This window comes from Phymastichus coffea, unplaced genomic scaffold, assembly GCF_024137745.1.
Source record: "Phymastichus coffea isolate CEN01 unplaced genomic scaffold, Cenicafe_Pcof_1.1 PCOF00005, whole genome shotgun sequence".
In the NCBI taxonomy this organism is placed as follows: domain Eukaryota; kingdom Metazoa; phylum Arthropoda; class Insecta; order Hymenoptera; family Eulophidae; genus Phymastichus; species Phymastichus coffea.
The window spans coordinates 1,963,646-1,984,714 of NW_026706816.1; the positions used below are offsets into that span (position 1 = coordinate 1,963,646).

The 21,069-nt window shown below is 36.4% G+C and overlaps 1 protein-coding gene across 1 annotated transcript in view; it reads right to left on the bottom strand.

The window, feature by feature from the left end:
- Positions 1-3,218: 3,218 nt before the first annotated feature.
- The window catches only part of LOC131667528 (troponin C, isoallergen Bla g 6.0101-like), a 540,200-nt gene continuing 522,349 nt past the window's right edge, over positions 3,219-21,069 (bottom strand). The window contains exon 5 of the mRNA XM_058941001.1: positions 3,219-3,434. Within this exon, the coding sequence (XP_058796984.1) occupies positions 3,409-3,434 (26 nt within the window). The 3' untranslated portion in view covers positions 3,219-3,408. The remainder of the gene's footprint in view (positions 3,435-21,069) is intronic.

Genomic DNA, 21,069 nt, shown 5'->3' on the forward strand with positions numbered 1-21,069 from the left:
CCCAGCTTGTATAACTACGATCACGAAATTATTAAAACTCATATTAACGTTGATACTGAATTTGGAGATAAATTGAGAAAATGTGACAATCCTAATTTTTTGTATACCCAAACCTTCGCAAAGGAAAATTCCATACAGACGGTAGTAAACCACCATTAGGTAAATCTGTAGGCAGTGCTTGCGTCTGCCCTTAACTTAATGTAATTAAAACAAAAAGTATTATTAATAAAGCTTCCATTTTTACTGCAGAATGTATTGCGCTTTCTGATGCTATAGATATTGCATTAGAATTCATAAACTATAATATTGATATATTTACTGATTCACTAAGCCTCGTTTTAACTCTTAGCAACCCTAAAAACAAAGTTAATATATTGGGTGTACAAGTAAGTTTCCAGCGTTTTTTTTCTAAGTTTGAGGCTTTATTATGAAAATATGGTTACATATCCTTCATTCAAAATATTGTCCATCAAAAGTTACAACTTTTTCCCATCTTTCAGGCAATTTGTGAATTCCGGACCAAAAAAATTTTTCATCTTTCGAGCCCAAGAATGTATCAAGCCAATTTTTGATTTCCTCTGCTGAAGTGAAGCGTATTCCCGTAAGAGCGTTCTGCATCGACCGAAACAAGTGAAAGTCCGATGGTGCCAGGTCTGGGCTGTAAGGCGGGTGAGGCAGAATTTCCCATCCACTATTCTCCAAATAGTTCTTCACCGAAGTCGCAACATGTGGCCTAGCGTTGTCGTGCTGCAAAATGACGGACTCATGCCTAGTCTCATATTCTGGCCGTTTCTCCTGTAACGCCCGCTTCAGACGGATTAGTTGGGTTCGATACAATGGTCCTTTGATGGTTTGACCACTCGGAAGCAGTTCGTAGTATATGACACCCTTTTGATCCCACCATATGCAGAGCATGACCTTATTCACGTGAATATTTCGTTTCGGTGTCGGTTGGGCGGGCTCGCCGGGCTTTGTATACGAATGTCTCCGTTTAGGATTGTCGTAATAAATCCATTTTTCATCGCCAGTGACAATACGATGCAAAAATGATTTATTTTTGTACCTCTGCAGCAACATTTCGGACATGCAAAATCGCCGTTCGACGTCCCTTGGCTTCAATTCGTAGGGCACCCAGTTTCCAACCTTTTGGATGAATCCCAATGTTTTTAGGCGCAGGGAAATGGCTTGTTGTGTGACGCCCAATGCTGCAGAAAGTTCTTTTTGAGTCTGACACGAATCCTCACTCAGCAAAGCGTCCAATTCCTCGTCTTCGAAAGTTTTCGGCTTTCCGGAGCGATCCTTGTCTTCAACTTCAAAATCACCAGTTTTGAACCGTTTGAACCACTCGCGGCACGTTGATTCACCAATACATTCCGTACCATAAGTTTCCGAAAGCAAACGAAAGGCCTCAGCAGCACTTTTCCCCATATTAAAGAATAGAAGCAGCGCTTCCCGCAAATGACGTTTATTTGGCTGGAAACTTGCCATTGTTTTGCTCGATAGAATATACGATACTGATAGAAATGCTCAAATTGTTGAGGACGCTATGTGTGAATGTAAATGGGGAGTACAGGACTTAAACCACCTTATATGGCTATGCCCATTATATGATGAACAGAGAAAGTATTCATTTAGATCATTAGCCAAAGTTAAACTATACCCCCCATTTGACATCAAATGTTTCCTAGGTAAACCACATATATAAATATTGCAAATGGTGCATAGATTTATCCAAAAATGTAAAATTAAGATATAAGATTTAATATAATATAAGCGTCCACAGTTATTATATTATTTGTAATAGCGTCGGCGTGCAATGCCGATATATTCACTACTATTACCAATTATTTATAAAGGGGGAAGGCAAGGGAGGCGGTGTATCGCTCCAAGCAAAGCAGGAAGGAGAACAGCGGGCAAATGATTTTCCACACACAACTCGTTGACAAACCGTTTATTACAACGCACTACCTAGAGTGCCGGCGAAAGTACAAACACTTATTAACAATAACGCGCAAACTTAATCTAAACGAGATGACCGGCACGTTAGCGCCATGTCACCTCGTTAACCGGCTCAAACAATTACTTAAATTACACACTGCCGAAAACTACGCCGGCTCGGAAAAGCCTGGCGTAGCAACGCGAACCGTGAGAATCGCCGAGGAAAGGAAGAGATACAAAGAGAGAGAGAGGAATCGGTGACCTGACCAATTTTGGTGGACGTCGCTGTTGCTGGCAGCCTTGAAGGTATCCCACCGGCGGCTAGGCTGGAAAACCCCTAGCTGCTGCGTGGCCGGCCACCTGGCAGAAAAGGCTGTCGGGTGTTGCCTCGATGACAGCTTCTTGCAGGGCAACTGCTGCGTCGCTGGCAGAGGAAGTCCCGTCCGGCCGATCTGCTGAGGAATGCTGACTTCTTCCGGACAAAGGGCAGGCAGCGATGGTTACCAGCTAACTCGTACGACTGATTGCTGTCGCGCGCATCGCGTAACTCTCTGTCGCGAGTGCATGAGAGCCGGCTTCTCACGCCTTCTCCCACCACTCGCCTCCTAATCGGCGGCACGCGGCAATGCCGGTCGCGACAAGTGTCGCGCGCCAAGCCCAACACTCAAACTATTGCTTTTCTCTCTCTCTCTCTCTCTCTCGCACTCTCAATACTCGATCGCATCGTCGCGTCCACGGCTTCTCCTTCCACTCTCGTGCGTTGCTGAAAAATAAAAGGGGCAGGCATCAGGCACGTGATAACAACGTGCGCTTGATGCCGGCCGTGCGCCTTTGCCTAAGAAGGAGAGGGAGGCAAGCACACGGTGCAGGCCATGACAGGCCTACACCGTCACATTTTTAAGTATTTAGTATAAGTATATTTTATCTTTCTTTTTGTAAAATACTACTTTTGTATATAGCTAAGTAACTTTTGTATTATGAAGTTAATAAAGCTACAAATTAAAAAAAAAAAAAAAGTAGATGACCCTTCTTAAATATACGCACTACTTTTTTTTTGTAAGTCATTGTTCTTCATGAAAATGACCCAGATTATATATGTATAATTTTAAAAATAATTATTGTCTTCTTAATATATTACATAAAACTATTTTTATTTTTATTTAATATATATTTATTTTTATATAGTGTTACAATATTAGTTAGTAAACAAATAATGAGATAATAGATTTATTCTTTCTTGTAATTAATATTCAATAGTAGAATATCATTGTCATAAACTTTTGAGATATTCTATAAGCTAAGAGTAACATTTATTTGAATATTATTCTGAAGGTACAATAATATATTTAATTAATTGGAAGTAGATTTTCTGATAATGATGGAAAATAGATAAATCAAAAAAATTTCTTATTCTTCTTTTGTAATTTTGCAAAGTTGATTTCTAATAGTCTGCGTATTGGCAATGTAGCTTTATTTCGTCATTGCTTCCATGAATTCTGTAAAGATATTTAAATAATTAGATAAGAATATCACTTTAAATCTAAAGACAATTTTTGCATTTATATTAACGGATCAAAACTTATGTATGTTTTTACATAAAAAACTAGATAAAAATATGATATATATTTTTCAGATTTATGATGTATGAAATTGGTATATACAGTTTGCCTTTTATGAAGTGTGGAGAGGGGGGGGGGTATGTTATAAAAATGTTGTTGCTATTTTAAAAATAACGTGACAATGGCTAAATTCCATTTTATGATACTCTCTTCCGTAGGTTAATTTAGTTTTAAGATAAATATTAATATATTATATTTGAAAAACTTATTTTTTGAGTCAAAGGCCGGAGTTGATGAGTGATCATCAAAGAAGGAATCCTAAGATATGTTCGCTTGATTGTTTTGTTTGTAAACAAGGTGACAGTAGCATGCGCACAGTTATCCATAACGTCGTGTCGTTCGCGTACTGTTTTGTGCTGTGCGTAATAGCATTGCGCTATTTGAGTGATGATATTGTGTACAAGTTATATGGAACTTGGAGGTCAACAATTCCGAGGTTCGTGAAACAATAATTAGTTGTTCAGAATTTTCACGACCATTGAAAAATATTCGAAATTTATGTGAACAATTCAGAAAACGACGGTACAATCATCCATGATTGAAAACTACTACAATCATTAGTTGTTATAAAACCATATAATCAGAAGCAATGCCACAAATCTAAACGGCAGATGATAATAATATGGTCAGCATCAAGTTACTCACTATCACTAAATTTCTGCTCTTCATTTTTCCGTGAATATTTAATAACTGTTGTACTCTTTATCTCTCTATTTTTTTTAACAAAATAGCCACCGTACTTCTTAATCTCGTAGATACTGCGTGAATATCGCTTCCATCCTCGATGTGACCCTCGTGACGTGACTGATGGTGCTGAGTTTAGGTTTGTATCAGAAATCTATACCTGGTACCTAATTAATCGACGTGTTGTTCATGATAAGCGCAAGTAGTTAGGCGATTTTCTGCGCTCGATAATTGCTCCGAGTATTTCTTATTAAACTATTTAATTTAGTCGTAGCTAAAACAAGAACGATCGACGATTTTTAACTTGACGATTGGCGTGACTCTCGAAGCAATAAGACTTCGGATTTGGTAGATTGGAGTAGATAAGCAATGTATATTCTGGGACACAAAGGAGCCGACAAAGGATACAGCCAATGTATAAGGATACGTGTATGTTCTGGGACACAAAGGAGCCGCCCGATGAAGGTGTCACGGTAGTGACACCTTTTAATTTATGGTCAGACCCCATGCTGAGTGTCTAAAAGGCATTTGATGTACCTGTGACACCTTCCGCGTGCCAGTGGGCCCCATGCTGAGTATTTAAAGGGCATTTGATGTTCGTTTGACACCTCCCGCGTGCCAGTGGGCCTCTTCGACAGTGCCCCCCCCCCCCACCACCCACAGAGGTTGTTAAGGTAGGATGCTGTAGAAGTCGGTAGGGTGTTTGGTAAACTATATGATGGTCTCTCTCTCTCTCTCTCTCGCTCTCCTTCATAGGACGCTTGTGCTGGCTGAGTGTGAACCCTCGGAGAGGGGGTAGCGTCTCTAGCTTGCTAGGCGCGTACACCGTATAGTGCGCATGCTGTTTTCTCTCTCTCTCTCTCTCTCTAAAAGGTATTTGATGTACCTTTGACACCTCCCGCTGAGTACCTGAAAGGTAGTCGATGTAGCTTATGGGGCCTCTTCAACAGAGTGAGACCCCATGCTGAGTGTCTAAAAGGCATTTGATGTACCTTTGATACCTCCCGCTGAGTACCTAAAAGGTAATCGATGTAGCTTATGCATTGAAGATGCGCCGCCAATGCATAAGGTATATGCGTATGTCCTGAGACAGAAGCCAGTGGGCCCTTCGACAGTGCCCCCCCCCCCCATTCACCCACTCTTCCACCCACCTACAGAGGTTGTTAAGGTAGGTTGCTGTAGAAGTCGTTGCTAAGAGTCTAAAGCACAACCGATGTTCCTTTTTAAATGAAGATGCGTTCTAGCAGCGTGCACTATCCTTTTTCAGGGCCACATATAATTTAGGAAACTTTCGACCATTCACACCAGCTTGCACTCTTTCCAATAACGCTTTACCTCATACTGAGGGTTAAAACGCAACGAAAAAAGACAAGGATGTTGAGAGGATAGAAAGAGCTGCGGCCGAAAGAGCTGCAGCCGAAAAAGCTGCAGCTGAAAGGGCCGTAAGCGAGAGGGCCGCTGAGCTCGAAAGGGCCGCTGAGCTCGAAAGGGCCGCGGCTGAAAGGACAGCAAAGGCTGCAAAATATTTAGCTGAAAGGGCTGAAAAGGCTGCTAAAGCTGCGGCCGAGAAGACAGCGAGGGCTGCAAAGTCTGCAGCCGAAAAGGCTGCGAGGGCTGCGAGCGAAACAACAGCCGTAAAAGCAGCCAAAAAAAGATGTGTAAACGCTGTTCCGTTAGCAGCGTTTACATCTCTTCCACCAAAGAAGAAATTTCTGAAGGTAAGATTATTTATTATTATAGATAAATACATTTTTTATTTAATAACTAAATTTTTTAAAATGAATATTATTTTTTAGCAGAATGTTGCTTCTGATGCTATGGATAGACACCCCATGAGTAGCATCGAAAATGCCCTTCCACCGGCAATCATCGCTACCAGCAGCAGCAGCAGCAGCATGATTTTACCTACCGCTAATACCACGAGTACGCAGAAAGTGGTACCCAAGGTAAAATCTATTAAAATAATTGCGGACCCTAGTGTATTTTCATGTTTTAACAGGAAACCTACACGACCTACCAAACCATGTGGTAGGAAAAATAATTAAAAAATTAAAAAATTTTTGTAATTTAATTAAATTTAATGTAATTTAATAAAATTAAATAAATTTATTTAAATTAAAAAAAATATATCTCTCTCTCCCTCCCTCCCTTCCTCTCTCACTCTCCTTCAACAATAAACATGTTGACTAGATGCATGTCCTAGGAGAGGGGGTAGCGTCTCTAGCTGCTTGCTAGGAGTGTGCGCCGTGTAGCCCTTGAAGAGGGGGATAGCGCCTCTAGCTTGCTAGACGCATACGCTGTATAGTGTGGATGCTGCTGCTCTCTCTCTCTCTCTCTCGCTCTCCTTTAATAGTAGGGTATTTGGGCCCTTGGAGAGAGCTTGGTAAGTTATATGCTGCTCTCTCTCTCTTTCTCTAAGCAAGCGCTATAGTAGTTTCATTAGATTTCGGGAATTTTTTAACCTTACAGTTTGATTTAATTTGAATATTAATTAATAAAACTTATAGAATTTTCGATTAATTATTAATTTATTGTTCATTCAACTATACATTAAATATAATACATTCTGTCTATAATCTTTATTTTCAGTAGTTGACATCACTATATTGAAATATTGAGTTGAATTTTTATATGTAATATTGTCAACTTCATCAATACCTTCCATTTCAGATTGCTTCAGTCTAGCTTTTATCCATAAAAACAATCTTTGTGCATTTGTAACGGCACATACAAAGTTAGCTGGTTTATTGTAATGATATGTACATATTGTTTCTAATGGGTAAGGTAATGCGTTCATTGGTGGACATCTCATCTCGCTTTCCAGTTCTAAAATTTTTCTAAAAAAGGAAAAAAATTTTTAATTAATAATGATTTTAATTTCTAACAAAAAAATAAATAAATAAAAATACTTACTTTTCAGGTAAAATTTTTTGTAACCATTGTTTCTTTTTTAATCCTTTTACATAAATATTTCTAGAATTATTTAAATGATTGTTTAGTACACGTGCTAAATTTTTATATGGAATAAGACCGGATCTCCATAATAAACCATGATGACGCGTTTCTAAGAAATGATTCACTTTTCGACACTTGAAAGGAAGTTGAAACCAATGATATGGTGGTTCGAAGAAAAACACAGTTGGAACAGTATCTACATCTAACGGTAGATATGCGAGTTCTTTACAGACAAAAGTCTCGTTTAAACTTTGAAAGCCTTGAAAATCTATTACAAAATCCATTTGAAAAGATGCTGAAGTTAATGTGAACTCTACTAGTTTCTAAAACCGTTATGAGAGTAGAGGCACGTGTTTGTTCTATATAAAGCCTATACCTCACTATTCGAAAGTAGAGAGCGCCATAGTCACCATACCTCACTAATCGAAAGTATAGGGCGTCATAGTCACTATATAGTATGGTTATAGGTAGTTTTTATTAAATTCCAACAATATATATAATTTATTATCTTTTTTATTGAAAAGCATTGTATACATTAATTACATAATGTCTTGTTAATTTCAAACTAATTTTTTAACATCACCACTAATTGGGTTATATTGTACAATACGATCGTGTAATATTAAGCAGTAGGCTGCAATATCTTCAGGAAAATCAGTCCGAGTTTCAAATTCTAGGCGAACATCGACTGGCGCGCTTTTTAATGTTTCGTTTTGTTTGGAGCAGTCTATAACTATTAGCGGCACTTTATTAATGAAATCTTTTTTATTGAGTAACGGCTAGTTTTCTTTACCATAATAAGCGTTTTGAAAATTAGTATACATATCGTAGAGAACAGCATACTGATTTTGATTGATATTCAAATTGAGATTTCCATACGGATAGCATTGTGAATTGAGGAATAGCTTCACATTACTAATATTACAATGATCAAAATTACTAGAATTAACACTCGCCGAACTTTTACGTTTAGTTTGAAAAGCTAAAATAACAAAGCGAGGCTTTTCCAATTGATTGGAAGTCTTAACACTCCAAACATGCTTTGATGTACGTGGTAATTTTGGATACTCATACATTTCCCAAGTACGATAACTCATTGTAATTGCACGATCTCGTCCGATCTGATTGAGTAATTTGATTTTTTCTTTGTCTGCAACCATCACATATGGCATCAACCATTCAACCTTAGTTAAAGTAATTTTTGTTTTTTCTAAAGCAGCAGGATTCCCTATTGGAGCACACAAAATAGCATTCAAATCATCTCTTGATCTTGTGAGAATAAGTTCATGCTTGACATTGACTACAATTTTCCGATAATCTTCAGCAAAGCCAATCAACATACTGAGAGGTATAGTAACATCAAAAAAACCTAGGAGCTCTGACATGGATTGAGTGAAAGCCAATTTTTCATGAGAGTTGTTTAGCCTACATTTTTCACTTTATTAATTTCAATAGAATTTATTTCATATCGTATTTCCTCGAACAAATGACAGAGAGCGTTGTTGACTAATAAAGTGTTACAATAGTACTAATAGTACCGTCCGGCTTGGTCAACCGACCACAAATATGAATCATACTGCGTGATGGAAGGAGAGATAAATCTTGATGTTGAATTGCTATATGAATTTCATCGCTATTATTGAAATATGATAATGAATAAGGCTGATGCGCATGAACTTCATAATGAGCTATAGACTCATCGAAAGCGACAGCTGAATGAATGTCTAGAATTCCCTCCATATTGTTGTTGTTGTTGTTGTTATTGTTTTATACAACACACTAATATGCACAATATTTTCTTCCACGATTTTCGACGACTTCTAGTCTCAAGCTTTTCAGGAATTGAATGTTCTGAGGTGTGAGCGGTTTGATAGCTCGCTGTTGACTGGTTGCTGTTCGAAATTTTTGTCTTTTAATATAGCCTCGGCCGCTCTTTATATTGTAAATGATACCCATTACTAAGATATGGTCTTTATATGTACTCGCACTGTGATGACTTCTTCTCGAAAGTTAACTAGGTTTCCGTCTTGATCAACTATATGAATTTGAAAATGATCAATGCTCCTCACAGCGACTGGAAGGTAAATGACGTGAGATGGAACTTCTATAATCTTATATCCAGGTGGAACTGCTGGGAAAAATTCATGTATAGTATGTACTTTGCGATCGTTTATGTAAGAGCCTGTAGTAATATTACACTCTACACGTAAAGCGTTGACTTTGAGAATAGTGACGGGTAAGTCAGAACTATGTATTTCGTTTTCAACGAGCGTACGTCTAGTGAAGCTTAAAATTGATCCAATAGAATCTTCTGGTTCAAAATGTATTTTTTAACTGCACTGAATGACACTACGTAAAGTATTATTATTTGGTTTTAGGCTAAACGATATACCTTTAGGTGCTAATGCGTCTATGAGAAAGCTTTCAATATCTTCTATTTCGTAGCTACCAATCGGTAAAGTGATAGCTTCTTGACCTTCAATGTAAAATTTATTATAACCAACGTCAATGTTTGGTATTGATTTAAATATCAATAGCTCAACTAGACCAAGAACGTATTTTTTGTTTGTTATCAATTCGATCGGTAGAAAATAATATGATTCGAGTACGGATGACGTTCCCGAGAGACTCAATGTTAGTGTATTCTCCATGACAGATTCATATCAAATGATAGTCATTTGTCGAATGAGTATTTTTTATACTAGTTGTCTTTTCTATAGTTTGTTTAAAAGAAATTTGAGATAAAGATGGCCGCAATTATATGTATTAAAATCTTGATATCTAATATAATTATACATGATTCTATTAACTTTGAGATAAAGCAATAGATCTATAGGCGGCTGTAGATTACCAAAACTATCAAAATACATAACCTCATCGCTTTTCTTTTTATATGCTACCCAATGAGTACCTGATCCCCTTTATTATCCAAATTAACAATAGCTGTCTCTTGATATCGAGGTCCATCGGTCGGTAGAGCATCACGCATAAAAACACCTCGAAAATTTGCAATTTTTAGTATTTTAGCATATTTTCTTATATCATGATCTGTCAGTGCTCGATTAGGTAAAGTTATTTCGAGCTTTTTTTTTTAAACCTTTTCCACTTGAATATGGTTTCAGATGAAGACCATAACCTTTACGATGTGGTTTCAAATAAAGTCCTTTACCAATAGCAATAGCTTCCATAGTTTTATTGTGTCTATGAGCTTCTTTCAATTAATTTTGAGCGGCCTTAGCACTGTTAACGGCTTTTGCTATTGAAGCAGCTCCTCTAGCTCAAGCTTCAGTGGCGCTCAAAGCGGCAAATAATGGAATTAAAAAAGGAAGAGCTCCACCCACTTTACTAGAAATTGGTAAAATACGAGGAATATTTATTTTTCTTCTTCCTTCAGCCTTCTTCACAGCTTCTTTAGCGCCTTTTATAGCCAAACGAATGACAAAGAGTGATTTATTACTAGGTACAATACTTCTCGAGGTAGCGTTAATAATTTTTTTCAATGTAATTGATAGATTTTTACTTTTTACACGTGTCTTTCGTCGCTGTAGTTGTTGTCGGCGATTTTTTAATCCCTTACCTCGTTTCTTTCCTCGTTTTAAAATTTTAACACCCATACCAAGTTTACTTTTAACTTTCATTATGTTGGCTACAGCAAACGCAGCAACTTTCTCACCAAAACTACTATCTTTCGCTTGCACTCTATCCCAGGCTTGTTTAGCTAGAATTTTGTCGGCTTCGTTTATCGCCTCAATGTTCTCTCCATTCTGAGAATAAGCAATATCGTGATCTTTACAAGCAGCGTCTAGCGGATTTTTTCCAGGATCATCGCAAGCAAGTCGTTTTTTCAATTCAGTTCCCGGCCCGCAATACTGATAACCAGGCAAATGAGCTTCGAATGGTAAGTTATTAATGATCTTATTCACTAAGCCAGCACCACCAGTCTTTCTTTTGTAACAAATGATCATACCTCATCAAAAGACAAAGTCTTAATGAAACTAAAAAATATATAAACAGTCTTTTTATAGTTAGCAGTCTCATTCGTCGTTCGATCGGTGATTAGAAAACAATATACAAAGAGCAACCACTTAAGTTGCAAGTCATAAATTTTGATAATGTGGTTGAGACGGAAAAATGAGAAAAAAAGACATGGTGAACTACTGCCTGACAGTACGAGGTGTGTTCAAAAAGTAAGGTGACTTTGTATTTTTAAGAAAAAATATTTATTTATTTATCAATATTTATGTTGTCCCCTTCAAAGTAATCCCCCTCAGATACGATATACTTATGCCAACGGTTTTTCCAATCCTCAAAGCACTTCTCATAAGCACTTTTCGGTATAGCCTTGAGCTCTTCCAGCGATGCAGTCTTTATCTCTTCAATCGTTGCAAATCTCCGTCCTTTTATATGTCTCTTTAGTTTTGGGAACAAGAAAAAGTCACATGGGGCCAAATCTGGTGAATATGGTGGCTGAAGCATGATTGTGGTGTTGTTTTTGGCCAAAAAATCTCTCACAAGCAAAGATGAGTGAGCAGGGGCATTATCGTGATGCAAAAGCCATGAATTGTTTTTCCACAATTCTGGGCGTTTTCTTCGTATTGCTTCTCGCAAACGGTGAAACTTTAAGATAATACTGTTTATTGACCGTACGTCCATATGGTTAGAACTCCTGATGCACCACGCCATGGTAATCGAAGAAAACAGTGAGCAAAACTTTGACATTTGATCGAACTTGGCGTGCTTTTTTCGGTCTTGGCTCATCTGGGCTCTTCCATTGGGACGATTGGACTTTGGTTTCGATATCATAACCATATACCTATGATTCGTCACCAGTTATGACCCTTTTGAGTAAATCTGGGTCGTCGTTGACGTCATTCAACAGTTCTTGAGCGATGCTCATGCGACGGTTCTTTTGGTCAAAATTTAGCAATTTCGGAACAAACTTCGCTGACACACGTCTCATGCCCAAAACGTTAGAAAAAATTTCATGGCACGAGCCAAGCGATATACCAACATCCTTAGCAACTTCTCTGATAGTGATTCGACGATTTTCCAGAACAGTTTTTTTCACTGCTTGAACGTTTTCATCAATTGTTGACGTGCTTGGGCGTCCAGAGCGAGGCTCGTCATTGGCATCTTCCCGGCCATCTTGGAAGAGTTTGTACCACTTGTAAACATTTTATTTACTCAGAACAGTTTCACCGTATGCCACCGTCAACATTTCAAGTGTTTCGGAGCACTTTATTTTATTTTTTACACAAAATTTGATGCAAATCCTTTGATCCATATTTTTCGATAGCAAGAAATCGCCGAGCACGCAAAACACTTATAACCTTTACGCCTCTCACAACCAAACAAAAAATGCTATACACTTGAAACTTCACTTCGACTGTTGAGCTCGTCCTGTACGGACGTGTGATGAAACGCTCGTGAAAAATCTGAGAAATTCTAAGTTTATTCTAAATTTATTCTAAGATTATTTTAAAACACATTTATTCTCGAAATTAAACAAAACGCAGCCAGTATGGCTGAAAATAACCAAATAGTGCAAAAAGAAAAAACAACCGAAGAAACAACAGTATGGAAAACAGTGCAAAACAAAAGATTAAGAAGTAGCCCAGAAGAAAATCGTTTACTCAAGAAAAGGCAAACTTATATTAAAGACTATTGGCTTGGTAATTCCAATGACACAGTTACACTGAACAACCAATTTAAAGTGCTGGAAGTAACGGAAAATAACAAAAACAATGAAAAGGAAAACGAAAACATTAACACACCAACGTCTTCACAGGTAGTCAGAAAACCAGCAAAATCACCGCCGATATTCGTAAGTGGCGTATTAAATATTAGTCCCCTAAAAGCCCTTTTAGATCAGGTTACCAAAAATGAATACACCCTAAAAGTATTACCAAATAATGAAATTAAAATTCAAATAGAAAATCCGGAATTATTTACCCCTACGATAACTGAACTAGAGAGAAAAAACACCAACTTTTATACATTCCAAAAGAAAGAAAACAAACCATATAAAGCGGTACTTAAAAACATTCATCCGTCGGTTGATTTACAAGAACTTAAAAAAGAAATAGAATCGTATAACCACAGCGTAATTAGAATTTCGAACATTAAACACAGAATAACAAAGCAACCACTACCTATTTTTTTCGTTGAAATTAAAACCAATGTAAACAATAAAGAAATATATGAAATCAATAAATTAATGAACCAAATCATTAGCTTCGAGCCCCCGCGTAAAAAGCGAGACATTCTACAATGCATGCGATGCCAAGAATATGGCCATACGAAAAACTATTGCCATAGGTTGCCTGTTTGCGTGAAATGTGCGAAAAATCATTTCACGGCAGACTGCCCAATACACGCAAAAATAAAAGAAGTCAAATGCGCAAACTGTGGCGGAAATCATGTAGCTAGCTACAAAGGATGCAACGCAAGAAAAATTCTACAACAAAAATTTTTTCCGGCATTAAGACTAAAACAAATAGAAATAAACACGGAAAATATCATAAGACCAACCGTCTCATATGCACAAGCTGCACGAGGTAACATAAACACAGCGCAAGAAGAATCAAAACAAACACAGACACCACACACACCACAACTAATAGAAAACCAAAATAATAACAGTCAACTTGAAAACATGATGACACAGTTGATGAATCGAATGGACACAATGCTAAATCTACTTACGACGCTCATAAACAAAATCAAATGAACACAGAAATAATAATAGCAATATGGAACGCTAACGGTTTAGCGCAAAGAAGTATAGAATTAAAACCTTTTCTCATAGAAAATAACATAGATGTCATGTTAATATCTGAAACACATTTTACACATAAAAACTATCTTAAAATCCCACAGTACACACTATACAGCACAAATCATTCCGACGGCAAGGCACACGGAGGAACAGCTATAGTAATTAAAAATACAATAAATCATCATGAAGTAGAACCATACAAATACGACTACTTACAAGCAACAAATGTAGCAATTTCAGATAATACCGGCCAAATAGTTCTATCTGCATTATACTGCGCTCCAAGACACACAATAACAAAAGAAAAATATAAAAAATTCTTTGAAAGCCTAGGAAATCGCTTCCTTGCTGGCGGAGACTATAATGCTAAACATACATGGTGGGGATCAAGGTCGCTAACTCCAAATCCTAAAGGAGCAATACTATACGCAGTGATGAAAGACGAAAACTTAACACCAATATCAACAGGCGAACCGACTTACTGGCCCTCTGACATAAATAAATTACCAGACCTAATAGATTTTGCAATTATAAAAGGCTTATGCCCTAAATATTTTACAGCTAAAACATGCCTTGATTTAACTTCTGATCATTCCCCAATTATTATTAAATTTAATTCAACAATTAAAACAACTTCAAAAAATATCCCACTGTATAATAAAAAAACAGACTGGAAACTTTACAGAGAAATAATAGATGAAAAACTTACATGTAATATACCACTAAAGACCAAGCAGGATATCGATATTGCGATTGAAAAACTAAATAAAAATATATATCAAGCTGCCAAAAATGCAACTCCTATAAACATATCAAAACAAAACATAAATCAAACTATTTCTAAAACAGTAATGGATAAAATTAAAGAAAAAAGAAAGCTAAGAAAAATATGGCAGCAAACTAAATTACAAGTACATAAAACGCAATATAATCGATCTATTAAAGAACTTAAAAAAATTTTATATGAAGAAAAAAATGAAAATATAAATAATTATCTTACTAACCTAACTGCAACTGACGCTACTGACTATTCACTCTGGAAAGCAACTAAAAAAATTGATCAACCGCAAAAATTCTCACCTCCCATATTAAAAAATGATATGACCTGGGCTAGAACTAATATGGATAAAGCTAACACATTCGCTAAACACCTACAAAATGTATTTAATCCCTCCCAACGGAAAATAACATAAGTAGAAGAACAAAACTTATTAAATAATATACAAAATAACAATGATAATGAACAATTAAATAAAAATATTAAAGTAAAAGAAATAAATTTTATAATACGCAATTTAAAAAATAAAAAGAGCCCTGGTCATGATAATATTAATGCAAAACTACTGAAAGAACTACCCATAAAAGCCATATGGTACATAACTATTGTAATAAATTCAATTTTTCGCTTAAGTTACTTCCCCACAGTATGGAAAATAGCAACAATGATACTCATCCCAAAACCAGGTAAACCGCCCCAAAACGTCACGTCTTACAGGCCAATCAGCTTATTACCCACCTTATCTAAAATCTGTGAAAAAGTAATAAGTAAAACATTAAACAAAATATTAACAGAACAAAATATAATACCTGAACATCAATTCGGTTTCCGCAACAATCACGCCACAATAGAACAAATAAACAGAGTCGTTATTAATAAAATAAGAAAAACTTTTGAGAAGAATGAATACTGCAATGCTGTATTTCTTGATGTAGCGCAAGCATTTGATAAGGTATGGCACGAAGGACTTTTATATAAACTTAATAAAATAGTACCTAAAAATCTCTATTCATTACTAAAATCATATTTAAACTTTAGAACTTTCAAGGTAAAAATGAATAATGAAATAACTGGATTATACCAAATAAAAGCCGGAGTTCCCCAAGGAAGCATACTCGGTCCTATATTATATTTAATATATACACACGATTTGCCAATTGTAGATAACGTCAACATAGCCACATACGCAGACGACACAGCAATAATGATATCACATGCTAATGAAATAGAAGCTTCAAACAATATGCAAAAATACTTGGATATAGCACTAAAATGGTTCAATAACTGGAGGATTACAATAAATGAAACGAAGTCAATCCAAGTAACCTACACAAAAAAAAAAGGAATATGCCCACCAGTATAAATAAATAATAAACTGATCCCACAAGGAGACTCAGCAAAATATCTAGGAATGCACCTGGACCGAAAACTAACATGGAGAGACCACATATGGACAAAAAGAAAGCAATTAAATTTACAGACGAGAAAATACTACTGGTTACTCGGAAGGAAATCCAAACTATCAATAAAAAATAAACTATTAATTTACAAAGCAATAATTAAACCAGTATGGACGTACGGCATTCAATTGTGGGGCACTGCTACAAAATCAAACATAGATATAATAGAAAGATTCCAAAATAAAACATTACGATACATCACTGACGCACCATGGTTTGTCACAAACGAATACATAAGGAAGGACGTAAACATAGTAACCGTACGAGAAGAAATAGAAGCATTCTGCAAAAAATATACAAATAGAATCTCGGTACATCCAAACCAACTCGCCAAGGAACTAATAAATACAACGCCAACAGTTTCAAGATTTAAAAAATATAAAACACCATTTTTAATGTAAATTAAGTAAATACGGTAATTAACGTACAGGTACTGAGCAACGGTGAAGTACCTTCATGTAATCATAACAAATTTATTGTAACCAATGTATGTATTGTTTAATAACATTTACTTATTGTCCTCGGACAGATTGTAATTTTTATTGGAAATAAAAAAAAAAAAAAAAAACTTGAAACTTGGTACAGATGTTTGGGAAGAGTGTACCAACATAACAAAACAAAAAAATCGATAATAGAAAGTACGTTGCCCGTGAAATTTGAAAAGTCACCTTACTTTTTGAACACACCTCGTATACGAGCAGTTTTCTGTGGTCCTAGTAACTGTTGGAAAACTAACTGTTTGCTAACACTAATCACACATCCTAATGGACTTAGATTTGAAAACATTTATGTTTATTCAAATTCCCTCAATCAACCAAAGTATAAGTTTTTAAAAGATTTATTGGAACCGATTGATGGTATACAGTATTATGCATTCAGCGAGCATGAGGCAGTTGTTTCACCGGATAAAGCTAATCCGAATTCCATCATGATTTTTGACGATATAGCCACTGAAAAGCAGGACAACATGAGAGCATTTTTCTATATGATAAGACATAAAAAAGTAGATAGTTTCTATTTCTGTCAAACATAGGCTCGCATACCGAAGCATCTCATTCGAGATAATGTGAATTTACTAGTTTTGTTTCGACAAGATGACGTGAATATTAAACATATTTACAACGATCATGTTAACTCAGATATGACTTTTGAGAAGTTTAAAGCAATTTGTTCAAAATGTTGGAGAGACGATAATCATGGATTTATAGTTATTGATAGAGATAGACCAATCAATCATGGACGGTATAGAAAAGGATTCGATTCTTTTGCTATAAATATAGCGGAGTGAACGAATGAAGATTATTTAACTTTAGAAATTGCAAGCGTCAACATGGCTAATTTTGAAAAAGAAAAGAAGATGCTCGAGCAATTATCTGAGGCTCGTGATACCATCAGACGTAAGTATCAACTAATAAAACGTGACAAAGTTGATTTAGAAAATACATTGAATGATACTTTTAAACCTATGGTTGATCCATTGAAGAAACTTGTGGAGGTAGCTATTGATAAAACTAACGATAATACTGAACAGAAAACGAACAAGGAGAAGAAAATTACGTTCGATAAAGTTTTCAAGTCAAAAACAACATCTGACACTCCCTATAAATCTCGATATTTCAATAGTATTGTTAATGACTTAAATTCTACATTACATCCGCTTGATTCTACATTTGAATCCGCTATGTCTATTGCTGATGCTGCTGATGATGGTGATGAAGACGAATTGAGTAAGACTAGTGAATCAACACTTTTTTTTTTTATTTATTTAAGCAGTTAGTACCCCATTACGAGGTTATTATGCTATAAAAATATACAGAATGTTATAACATTTCACAGTGTTCACCTGTTAGTGGCTTTAACGTTACAATAGGTTACATTATCAATTGTGCTTTAAATTTTTAATTTACAGTTCGAAAGGAAGTTATAAACGCTAGTACAGATTTCGGCTGTCGGGTTGGCTAAAAGAGTTGTGCTATACATTGGAAGGAACATTTTTTGTTTTATCAGATCATTTACAAATTTTAAGCGTTGTTGATCATAAATTGGGCATTGCCAAAGAATATGATCGAGGTCTTGCATAGGGCAACCGCATTCACAATCAGAAGAATTTTTCAGACCGATTCGTCCTAAAGAATGTGCAAGATTGTAATGTCCCGATCTGCAGCGGTTGATGGTTGTGATTAATGCGCGAGGAAGATTACAATAAGCAAACCATGGTTTGTCTTTTTCATTGTGGTAATGTTGAAAATAGTTTACACCTTTGTTGATTCCCTCAGTACATATAAGTTCACGAGTATTAGCTATTGATTCTATCTTGAAAAGTTGGCGCAGATCAGAATAGGGAATTTTCGTGAGGTTATGGGGAGTGCACATAGAGACAGTTTTAGCCGCCATGTCGGTTTTTTCGTTGCCGTCAATTCCAGTGTGCGATCGAATCCACAAAAATTTAAGAACCGAATTGTTGGGACTTTTATGTTTGAAGTCCAGAGCTTTTCTGCGTATTTCAAGAATGTACGGATTAGTTTTAATACAGAATTTGACGTTTGAAAGAGATAATAATACACTGAGAGAATCAGTAAAGATGTACGCATCTCTGTTAGGATAGCGTAGAGCTAGTTTAGTTGCCTCTAGTAAAGCGATGCATTCGGCTGTAAATATGGATGCTCTTTTATCGATGCTTTTGACTATTTCGATATTCAGGTCTTCGCAGATACAAGCGCAGCCTACTGAGGTAGAATTCTCTGACTTACTTCCATCAGTAAATATGAAGTAAGGTTTATGTTCGTTTTTCAACTTAGCAAGCTCGACGTTGGGATCTTTTGAATTACTTAAAGTTTCACCAAGATTGATGCTGATGTCGAGATCGCCGATGAGTGTGGAATAGTCCACTTCGTACATACCGTAGTGGATGCCTGAGAAAATTTTGTTGTCGTTTGTGAGAAGGTCTTGGATACATTTTATTATAAGTCGCTCACGAAACTTGCGTTTGTTTTTTGGGTTATTGATGTGCTTGTGAATATATTTAATTTTGTCGTGAACCAACAGGCTTTTATTTGACAAAATCTTGTGTAGATAGTTGCGGCAAAGGTATTTGGTTCTATTTTTGATTGTAACTAATTTTGATTCAGAGAGCAAAATGTTCGTTGGTGTACTGATTCTATAACCTAGAGATAGTCTGATTGCTGAATACTGAATTTTCTCTAATTTCTGAGTGAGTTCAACTTGTGTTGGATAGTATACGAAGCACCCATAGTCAATAATAGAGCGGACAAAGCTTTTGTACAGAGTTAATAAAGTGTTAGGCTGAGCTCCCCACCAAGTGCCTCGCAAAAACTTGATAATATTCATGGCCATTGATGTCTTCTTGTGAATTTGTTCTATATGATTTTTAAATGTTAGTCGGTAATCTAAAGTTATACCGAGAAAGCGAGTATACTCTGAAGATTTGATAGTGGTATCTTTTATTTTTATTTCGGTTTGGCCTGGTTTGATATGTTTGTTATTAAAATGCATAAGTATAGTTTTCTCGGGTGAAAGATCTAGACCAAGATCGCGTAAATTTTTATAGATGATGTCGACAGACTTATTAATCAACTTTTTGCAAGACTCGGGTGGAGGCCTTTTGCAGTATACAGCAATATCATCGGCAAATTTGGCGACTGTAACGCTTTTCGGCACTTTACTTGCTATTCTGGCTATGTATATGCAGAACATTAACGGACTGAGCACCCCTCCTTGGGCGACTCCCTTATTAACGATTCTCGGGTTGTAGCCAGTTGATTCAGTGTAAATTTCTCTGTCAGAGGCAATGAAATTGACAAACTTTACAAGTTCAGCAGGACAGCCTATGGTTGAGAGTTCTCGGAGAAGAATATCGATAATCACATTATCAAACGCACCGTTAATATCGAGAAAAGCAGCAAGTACATCTTTTCTTTCGCTAAACGCATCTTCTACATTTAGAGTTAGGTTGAGGAGGTTATCAACGGTAGATTGTCCTTTTCTGAACCCAGTTTGGTTTTTCGGCAGAATGTTGTGCTTTTCTACCCATCATTGTAGTATTCATTGGGTATTTCTTCTGTTCTTTTTGATATACTTTTGCAATTCCAGAAAACTATTTTGAGATTTTTTTCTATGACTGAGTTCATAATGAAAATATCTATTTATTTTTGAGAAGAATCAGAAAGGGAGTACATTTCACTGTCACTAGTCAAAGTATCGTTTGAAGCCTCACTTAACTTTTTTTTGATTCTAGTAAACCTGTATTTAATTTTTCCGTCAGTCAGGTGGGGATACAGACTATCAATCATTTTTATGAGTTTGTAAGTTTCTTGAGTGGCCTCCTCTGCAAGTTCTGCGATGTTTGATTTGCCTAAAGTCTTTTCTAGGAACTCTTTAAAATGCTCGTAGTCCAGTACATATTTTTCTGGGTTTTGTTCAATAATCTCTTTGATTGGAAGTAGGGCGTGACTCATATTTACAGTTGGTTCTTCAGTTTTATCTTTATTTGTCTTGCGTTTTTTCTTTGGTGCACGTGGAACCTTGTAATCGTTTGCCTTATCGTTTTTCAAAAGTGCGTCAGCTGTCGAGAACTCCGAGGTAGATGAGCTAGTTGATGGCGGAGGCCCACGTTTGTTGGTAGCGTTTGCTGTGTTGATTGGTGTGTAATTATCTTGAGGAGTTGGTGCCCCGCCTATGGTGCTAGATGAGTGAGAAACTATTTTTTCGTTTGCTGCGGGCAAATTTTCAGATTGAGACGGAGTGCCGTCGTTGGTTATGACTGCGCGCGTATCTGTAGTACTATTTGTGGCTTCGGTTTGTTGTTGAGGTAGCGTCTGATCGCTACTGTTTTGGCCG